A 9,275-nucleotide genomic window follows, 5' to 3' on the forward strand; every position below is an offset into this window, starting at 1 on the left:
AGGCTCATAACTCATGCACTGTGTGCCACGTCAGAAGATTAGGCAGCGTGGCCTATGAGCAAAGATGTTAGCCGCGAGATGAAAGAGAGGAACTGTTCCTGTGTGCACCGCCCACAAAGCGCATTTCACAGTCCAAGGTAATTGTGTCATTATAAAGTGCATGTTTTGTCAGCTGATTGCCAGTGTACTGCCAATTGTACTGCCATATTCCTAAGGGAACAGACCGAGTCAGAGGATGCTGCCTGACTCACCGCACTCTATGACCCGGGCCCGGAACTCCACTATGATGGCGTACTTCCTGCACTGCCTGGCGTAGTGCGCCAGGGCCGAGCACAAGCAGGGCTGGCCGCACTTGCAGGTGTCCGCCCGGCACTGTCGGTGAAAGGGGGCGGGGCTCAGGTACTCGTGGCACGGGGCGAAGAGCTCCTGGTTTAGGATGTCGCACATCTCGGCCGCGTAGGAGGCTGCCGGGAACAGAGGTTACTGCGTTACGCACTAGCGTAGGCTGCTGTCGCTGATTCACAGAGGGAAAAGATCGGTCAGCCTGCGATTTTTGTGCATATGACATTAACAGTGCCTGGCCTTCAATAATGTCACGTATTTGTCTGGCGTCACAGATGGTGCAAGTTGCCCTGTGGAAAGTAGCGATTTTTGTGTTTGTGTCTGCATCTGCTGCAGCTCCCAAACTGAATACCTGTTTCTCTTTGGCAGGATCTTGCCTTGGCAGAGAGGTGGAGGTCGCACCCACTGCTGTTATTCAAGTCTGATTCATGTTTGTCGAGTTGTGATTTAATCTGACCCACATTTAAATGTCAAAATATTTTGTGCAAAACGAGCCAGAGAGTGGCATATGAGCCATCCAGGCAATTGTTTTAAGCACGGAGATATGAACACAGTCAGAAAAGGCGCCAGTACAGAGAATCAAAAATAACCTGAGATGAGTTGGCCAACAATATAGAGCAAAGAGATAATGGTGCTCAGAACAACCACCAGCGAAGGGGATCAAAAACAATCGAAATGAGGGATGAGTTGACCAATAATATAGATGAATGCCATCAAAAAATAAACATATGGAGCAGCAGTAATGTCGTTTGTTTGTTTACATGCGCTGCAGATTGAAGGCAGTGTATTGCAAGAGTGCTCATAAACCCAACCTGAGCAAAAACCTGGCGGGCTCCAACAGAGCCTCGGAACAAACAGGCAGCCTCTTGTTCTGCCTGGTCTTATTTTGGCAGGACGAAGAGGTGCTTGGAGGGGGTAGCCACTGCTTGGGCTTGGCTGCCCCGCGGTAACCCTATCCCCGCTCGGCCCGGAACGGGATGGGACACCGCGGGAGGGCGGCGCGGAGGGGTCCGGCTCACCCGCCTGCTGGTGCGTGTCACATGGGTCGAGCTGGGGCACGCTGGGACCGGGGACGCAGGCCGACGACAGCTTCCAGGAGTTCCCGAAAAGCTGTGGGGTGCTCTCTATCATCCCAGAGGGGGAGCTGAAACGAAGAGTTGGGGAGAAGGGTACAGGACGTGTCAGTGCTAAATGCTTATTAAAAACAGCACTGGAGAGGAATATCTAAGCGTGAGATTTCAAGCATGAGGGATAGGTGGACAAAGGGGTAGAAGGCGAGTTTACAGAAACAATATGAAATACATTTTCTGTGTATATCAAACTGGGCATTGGAGAAATAGCCTTGCTTAAAAATACTCATGTCAGCACAATCTTGTCAGTGTGTACTACAAAGTCGGCAGACAGCAGTTCGGTTTCCTCCAGTGTAAAGGCAGGTGGTGCGAGCCGGGGTACTCTTTCACTGCTACCCGATGCGATTTGAAAGTGGCGGGGTGACGTGCCAGCGGCGGACTGCCGTTACAGGAGAGTGAGGCGGGGGGGTCACCGAGACGGGCTTACAGGAAGTCATCCTGAATGTTCCCATTGAAGGTCCCACACAGTCCCACGGTGTCCTCCTTCCAGGACGCCTCCACCTGCAGGTAGAGGCGAAACTCCCTCCAGTTGTACTGCAGCCGCAGTCCCTGCACTGTCCTCACCTGCAGGAACATGGAGGACAGCTCCTGGATGTGAAACACCTCTAGAGACAAACAGAGGGACTGGTTAGTGCTGTGGCACAAAGGAGAAAATAACACGGTGCTCAAGAAGAGAACCTGAAAGCTTCCCCGCAAAAATTCAAACCCCCATGATTTGCGAACACGCTCTGCGAATATCTCAATATCTTTGTCTAGATTTCTCCTCTAGGTCAGAGTGTCCACACCCCTGATTTCAAAAACCCCATGTACCGTATGACCATTTATCTATACAGAAAAGTGAGCCAGGAATGAACCAAATGAAGGACGAGAACAACTTTTGCTACAAGGGGAACAAAACATTCAGTTTTGTGCTGCGGAATAATGGATCATCTCTTTTCGACTCTTTTGTTCCATTCACTCTGCCTGTAGAGTGGTTGTCACCCAATACCGACGAGCCATTACTGGGGTTGTGGATGAATATGGGAACTAATAACACAATGCTTATGCAATATGAGGTTACCGTCTGAATATGGCAGGGAGATTCTGTACTGGCTGGATATGAAGACTTCGCCGCTGTGGCTCATTGTGATCTCCGTCTTTGGATCCTCGTCAACAATCAGGTTAACTGATTGGATGCAAGCCCCGTCCAGGTTCTGCAATCGAGACAGGGTGTTTTGATTGAGAACCTGTAACATTGCCAGTTTTTCATAACAGCAGCAGAGCAGATTCACAGGCAATTATGAGTGGACAGTGAACCAACGTTTATGAAATTTTTTTTCCTTGAATTACTGAGGCCCAGATTCAGTCTAAATTGATTGTGTTTTGTACTTAATTTTGTGTGCAAAATTGAAGCAGGTTTTTGTATTACTCCAAATACATGAGTTCAATAAAAACATTGTGTAAGTAGCAGGAGGCACTGTGCCGCTGTTAGGTGCTACATATACAATTTGTTGTTTTGGGTCTTCAGTTACATTTTGGAGAATCACACAACTCAAGCTAACCTCTGTGAGAAAATGCCGCAAGTCAAGTTTTCAAACTCTCTCCAAGACGGGTTCTTATAAGCTGGAGAGAAATCTAAGCTGACAATGAATTATCTGCCCGTATGAATTGTTTCTTTCATAACTGGCACGGCCCATGATCAGCAGGTGCTCTCACATGGACTGCATCCCCTTTCAGCGGCCGATTTACGGGATCTTGACTTTATCCAACGCCACTCTCTTCATCTACCAACTACAAAGACATTCAGTCTGTCACTCAAGACCCAGATAAGGTAATCCAAGGCAATTGCTTGTCTAAGTCCTTGTCCAGAATGTGTCTGACATTTTATACCGGGTCCACTTGCCGCATGTTGAGTTTTAATATCAGCGGCTCCGGGGCACTGGGAAATTGGCGTCTTTGTAGAAGAGAGGATCTCAGTCTTTTGTACCTTTTCATGTTTTATCTGTCCCAGCATTAGAGGGTTTGATCATGACACAAACACATTTCAGAGGTGCTTTTATCTGTTCCCAGCTGTTGGTTTTAGAGCCAAAATGTCTGAATGCAACCCTTTTCCGTGTAATTATGTCGACCGCAAAGCTACAAAACGTTTCCTATAAAGCCGTAATTCCCTTTTTGTATGATAATCGTTCCATGCCCTAATGCAGAGCAATGCACAATGCAACAGTTTGAAATGTGATACTTAAAATGGGATGGGGACTATAATCGTGGACCATGAAAGTAACCCCAAATGCATCCTTCAACGTGTTCTGTGTAACAAAACAAGAAACAGAAGCCAGACTTGTACATGATTCTGAACTAAATCATCAAGTATTTGTGTAGTAGTTAACAAACGTACCGGTCCACATGGGGCGTTTTGTATGGTGACAGTAAACCTCCCCGAACTGCGGCTTTTCGCCAAAACATACTGGCACGTGGCTGGAAAGGTGTAAACGCGCCCATCAAACGTCTGAAAGTTAATATCTCCCGTGACAGAACACTCTCCTGGAAGAGAGAAAGTACAGGGCAAAGGTGTGTTTATTTAAGGCCGCCAGCCTTGCATTTTGTTGTATTTCTGAATTGCACAGGTGAGAGTTTAGAGAGACTTTACCAGGGCAGCTGTGTTCGGTGCAGTTCCACACTCCACCCATGCAAGTGCTGAAAGAGGGAGAAATGACAGACACGTCACAAGGGAACAGAGGAAAGATGCTCCCTGCTTTTATTCCTGGTGGAGCAATGGGCTCACTGATAACTGGGATGAGAAAGACTGTTAGCAGCTGCCAGTACGCACACTACCTGTGACTGACCATTTCAGAGTCCAAGGGAGTCAGTGCAGACTGGGTATTTACGCAAACTAGCGCAGGGCATATGATACTGCATCAAATGATTGTGTAGGTGAATGATGAGTGAGCAAGACTCACCAGTTGTTGCATTCCTCTTGCACCATCTGTCCTGAAGGGTAAACCATCCCGTGGTATTCACAGGGGCAGTCAGAGGCCTTCACACAGCTCCCACTCTCATAGATTAGATCTGCAGAATGGACATGGCGCATAGAGTCACAGTTCTCACATATTGTGGGGAAAAGCGGGAGTCAGGGCACTTGTGGGGATAATACATGGGGGGGGGGGGGGGGGTCAGATCTGCAGAATTCAGAGTCAGAGCAAACACAGTTTCAGAGTCAGAGTGTGGGACGTTTCATATCAGGGCAGTGGATGGAGTCAGAGGGTCATGACACGGGGGGATTCAGCTGTGAAGCATGAGCTCATCCCTGTGTATTTCCAGCTGTCCCTCTCACCCTCTCACCTTCAGGGCAGTAACAGCCATCCAGACACTGCAGCTTGCTGTCGATGCACATCCTGTCCACGTTGCAGGAGGCGGGGCAACATGTGATGCACTCCCTGAACAGCAGGTCAGTGGGACACTCCATAGCTGCAGAAAAGCGAGACCATCAAAGAGAGAAAAAGAGAGCGAGAGAGCCAGAGAGAGAGAGAGAGGAGAGCAAAAGAGTGAGACACAGGACTCTCTAGTCAGTCAAAACGAATGATAGGATCCACCTCTGTGTACTATGCACGTATAAAAAATGTCCGCGTGGAAAAGGGGCTGCACTCCAAGCAAAATCAAATCAAAAACCATTTTTGTTGACCACTTAAGTGCTTAAAGCCCAGCTTCCAAGATTATAGCCCTCAGGGCCCAATTTCAATGCCCACAGCCCTTTGTCAGGAACAGAAGCTGGGCTTCACTCTTTGACTGAGATCACCCCCACACAGCTGTGAGTGCAGCACGCAGCACTGTGTAAGAAGCAGGGTTCTCACCACACTGTGGTATGTGTGCCCTCCAGTCATGCAGGGGGTGTTCAGCATGGGCGCACGCTCTGGCGTACTGCGTCAGCACCTGGCACACCACGTCACCGTTCGGACCAGACCTGACGGAGACACCCCAAAAGGAGAGAGCTTTTCCTTTTAAAAAAAATGTGGTCAGCCATACTGCTTAAATTCCAGACAGAGAACTGCACTGCAGCTCGCAAACGATGATCGCATAGAAGGAGCATGAATGATAGTGATGTCATCAATTCCGACTCCTTTCAGTCGTTCTGTAGCATCCAGCATTTATGCATTGCAAGAAAGTGTGCGTGTCATATTTATCTGGAATATTGTATTTCTGGATAGACAATGTGAAATTGCTCTAAGCAAAGGTATTAAGATGAAAGGAAAAAAAAAAACTTATATAATATTTTTGCTCCTAGGTAATCAGATGTATGAATAAATACGAAGATACTGTATTTTAAAGTTGTTTGTGCATTGCGTTACAAAGTACTTACAGGCAGAGATCATTGGAACAGCTGGCCATGTAGGACTGGGGACTGACAAACTCATGGCACTCTTTAAAGGGTTCCTCCAGCAGTGTTGCACACACCTCTCTCACTTTCTAAAACAACCAGTATATCAAATGCCATAACTCATTTGCAAATTAAGTTACAACAAATGCAATTAATATGACTGCACACAGGTAAAAAAAAGCAAGAACAGCCATTCATTTCGGATACGAAAACCCTATATAGGACTGGGAAACGCAGCAGCCGATGTGCAGTACCAGCATTGTGTGGGGGTCCTGTGTGGAGCAGGGGGAGGGGTACTGTGATGGCACCATGGGACACCTAGCCTGCTGAGGCTCCACCTCTGTCCAGCTGTTCCCAAACATGGCCAGGTCCTGAGTGAACAGCCCTGTGGAGAACCGTGAGCTGCATGTTAAACCATAACTCACTGATATTTAATGCTGGAGTCAAGGATCCTGCAACTTGTCCCCAGCTTTGACTAATAAAACAAGAGTTTAAGCAAGAGTTCATGTTTAACCATCGCTTACTGTACACAACAGCAATACTTCATTTATTTTGCAGAGATTGACAAAAATAATTCTTTAAATACTTGCCTCAGTCTGCTGGTCTAGTATGAATGAAAATACAGTTGAATCATTGAATGGCCACCTTTGTCCTTTTTTTGTATCTAATTTAGCAGAGATGTACATTGATACACCCCTCTTTTCTAACACAAACCAGAGAAAAGTAAATGGAGCTCAACAATTTACGCAACGTAATCGTATGAGGCCTGAATTGAATCGGCTCCTACAGCTTTCATCAGAGTTCTCTTGGAGGATCCTTCCTGAGTTTCCTTCTACAGCTTAGTCTCTTCTCCCTGCACTTTGGCGGAGATCCCGCCTACCGTAACTGGTTCTGAGGTCGTCCTGAACGTCTGCGTTGAAGTTGCCACACAGGCCACAGGTCCTGCCCACATATTCTGGGCTCATCTTGATGTAGACCGAGCCGGTGTGGCCGTCCCAGGCCAGCGTGAACCCGTGCTGCTGGGTCACCAGCACGTACTGGGATATCTGCTCCATCTCCACATCGTGGATATTGTGAGGGAGCTGAATGCTGGACACAGAGGGGGGTCAGAAACAATACCATCAGCTCAGGGTCCTGCACTGCAGGGAGATGCACCCATCCAGTAACTGGCAATCTTTTGTGTACAGGACACAGAAACGCAACCTGAACAACATGCACGATTCTAAAAAGTCTCCTGATGTATTCTGCGGAAACAAAACAATGATCTGAGGGGAGAGAGAGACAGCACAGTTTGTGAACCCGACATTGATTACCTTTGTCCTTTGAATGTAACGTTGTGCTTCTGCAATCTAACTTCCCCCTCCCACGGAAGGAAGAGGCTGACCGACCGATCGCAGGTGTAAGGAGATGAGCGGCAATCTGGGTCATTGTGAACCTAGGCAGACACGGAAATCAGAGACACCGATACCAACAGACACACTCCTACCCTCATCAAACAGCGATCTCAGAGCGACGCAATCCTAGAATGAAGCTGGCCAGAATGAAATAGCATCTGTTTTTGCACACCTCTATCAGTGGACAAATGATATTAGCGCTTAAGCATATAACCACCAATAAACTGTTTGCTTAAGAAGTATTTCTTCCTTTTTTCCCAAGGAAAAAGTCATTTTAGAGGGTCTCTGAACAAAGTCAATTTTGTTTTCGGATGTGGGAGCACAAAACCATGCAGGTAATTACAGCATTAAACTGTAATTGACATAAATGACTTTAATAATGAGATCACTTTCAGTGGTCCACAGAGTAGATATTTTCCTTGGGCAGAGACTATACAACCATCATTACAGGAGCTGCCAGAGAAAAGGGCTTGGGAAAAGAGATCCTATGAAGTAAACACTTCAAGAGAATTAAAAGCTCTAAACAATAATAAAATTAAACAAAATACAGATACATCCAATAACATTATAATTCAGCATATGCATACAAAGATTTATTCACCTGGTTTATAGCTTCTGAAAAAAAAAAACATTGTAGTGGCTAATGCATCTATAAAATACATTAAAAGAATAACAATTTACATACAATTCATTTATATATATACATGCTGCAATCATACCACCATTATTTAAATCTAATCACTACTATTTCATGTAGTACATATAATCAACTGTAATTCTGGGAGCCTTCATTGATAAATTGGATGCCAGAGGACCATGGGTTTAATCTGTAGCAGAGCGATAAACACCAAATGTTTTAGGAAATGGCTCCTGCTGGCTCTGTTGGGCACTTACTATATTTCCATAGGATAAGAGATGATCCTTCCTTTTATGTATGATGTTCATAGGTTGACTTTAAAATATCTGAAAGCTATAATGTGCACGGCAGTGACTGGTTTACCTGTATCATGACACTGGACTGACTGTTGTCCTCACAGTCTCGCACCAGAGTGTAAGAACATTTGCCCGGGAAGTGATAGTACAGGCCATCGAAAGTCTCATAGTTGTACTGCCCCCATGTCCGACACGTCATTTCTCTCTCAAATCCTGTGTTCACAACTGAAACCATGCAAACATATAGTCTGAAAATTATGCCCCCAATATGAAAGGTTTTTTAGCAATCCATACAATCTAACCACGCTTCCCTTAAATTGGTATGTAAATGTTCATGTGTAAATATTACTTTTTTTCTGACTCTGAATCAGTTCAACAATTGAATCAGTTCTTTTTCTGAATCAGTTCAACAATTCAACAGTTTCAACAATGACTGAGATTAGCTAAAAAACAGAGGATGAAAACTGAAAACTTCCTTAAAAAGTACCATTTTGTTTTGTTGTTTATATTGTATATATTTATATTGAATGCCACCTCTTGTAATAAACACCACATGCAGTATGCAGATTGAACATTTCTTTGTGACCAATCAAGTGCATTCTGATGTCCACAAGACCAGTATTGCAGACATAAGCAAAGAGCCCAATAAAATACAAGACAAAATGTTAAAATCATCTTAAGGTCAACACTAAAAGTTAATATCAAAGTTCAGGCCAAACCTCAAACACACACACAAAGATTAATAGCATTGCTTGCTGTAACCTGTTTGACACCGAACTCCTGTCGCTTGATATAAACTGCAGTTGCAAGAGTCTGGATGGACACACTGGCCTCCATTTAGACAAGGAAGTGTGCAGGGGCCTGCAAGAATGTAGTGAGACTTCATGTGAGAACACAGCACCAAGTGTACACTACAGGTTTGCAGCACAGTTTAAAATAAATAGGTGTTTTACATACTATACATATAATAAATATACATTTATTAAATAGCATTTCCTAAAATCCTCACCATCATCGCAATATTCTTATTAAGGAATTGCCTGATTCATCTGCAAAGTACTAATGAGTAAAGAAAATACCAAAAAAATAACACTAGCTTAAACGTATAACTCCAAACCTTGTTCT

At 45.2% G+C, this 9,275-nt stretch overlaps 1 protein-coding gene across 1 annotated transcript in view; it reads right to left on the reverse strand.

The window, feature by feature from the left end:
• The window catches only part of otog (otogelin), a 46,426-nt gene extending 37,390 nt beyond the window's left edge, over positions 1-9,036 (reverse strand). The window contains exons 1-15 of the mRNA XM_036544243.1: positions 8,913-9,036; positions 8,218-8,375; positions 7,137-7,258; positions 6,704-6,912; positions 6,078-6,208; positions 5,806-5,912; positions 5,300-5,409; positions 4,791-4,916; positions 4,409-4,517; positions 4,099-4,145; positions 3,847-3,992; positions 2,533-2,665; positions 1,900-2,077; positions 1,362-1,486; positions 252-464 (exon numbers count right to left, since the gene is read on the reverse strand). Coding sequence (XP_036400136.1) covers positions 252-464; positions 1,362-1,486; positions 1,900-2,077; positions 2,533-2,665; positions 3,847-3,992; positions 4,099-4,145; positions 4,409-4,517; positions 4,791-4,916; positions 5,300-5,409; positions 5,806-5,912; positions 6,078-6,208; positions 6,704-6,912; positions 7,137-7,258; positions 8,218-8,375; positions 8,913-9,036 — 2,038 coding nt within the window. The remainder of the gene's footprint in view (positions 1-251; positions 465-1,361; positions 1,487-1,899; positions 2,078-2,532; positions 2,666-3,846; positions 3,993-4,098; positions 4,146-4,408; positions 4,518-4,790; positions 4,917-5,299; positions 5,410-5,805; positions 5,913-6,077; positions 6,209-6,703; positions 6,913-7,136; positions 7,259-8,217; positions 8,376-8,912) is intronic.
• Positions 9,037-9,275: the final 239 nt, after the last annotated feature.

Source organism: Megalops cyprinoides, chromosome 13, assembly GCF_013368585.1.
Source record: "Megalops cyprinoides isolate fMegCyp1 chromosome 13, fMegCyp1.pri, whole genome shotgun sequence".
Classification (NCBI taxonomy): domain Eukaryota; kingdom Metazoa; phylum Chordata; class Actinopteri; order Elopiformes; family Megalopidae; genus Megalops; species Megalops cyprinoides.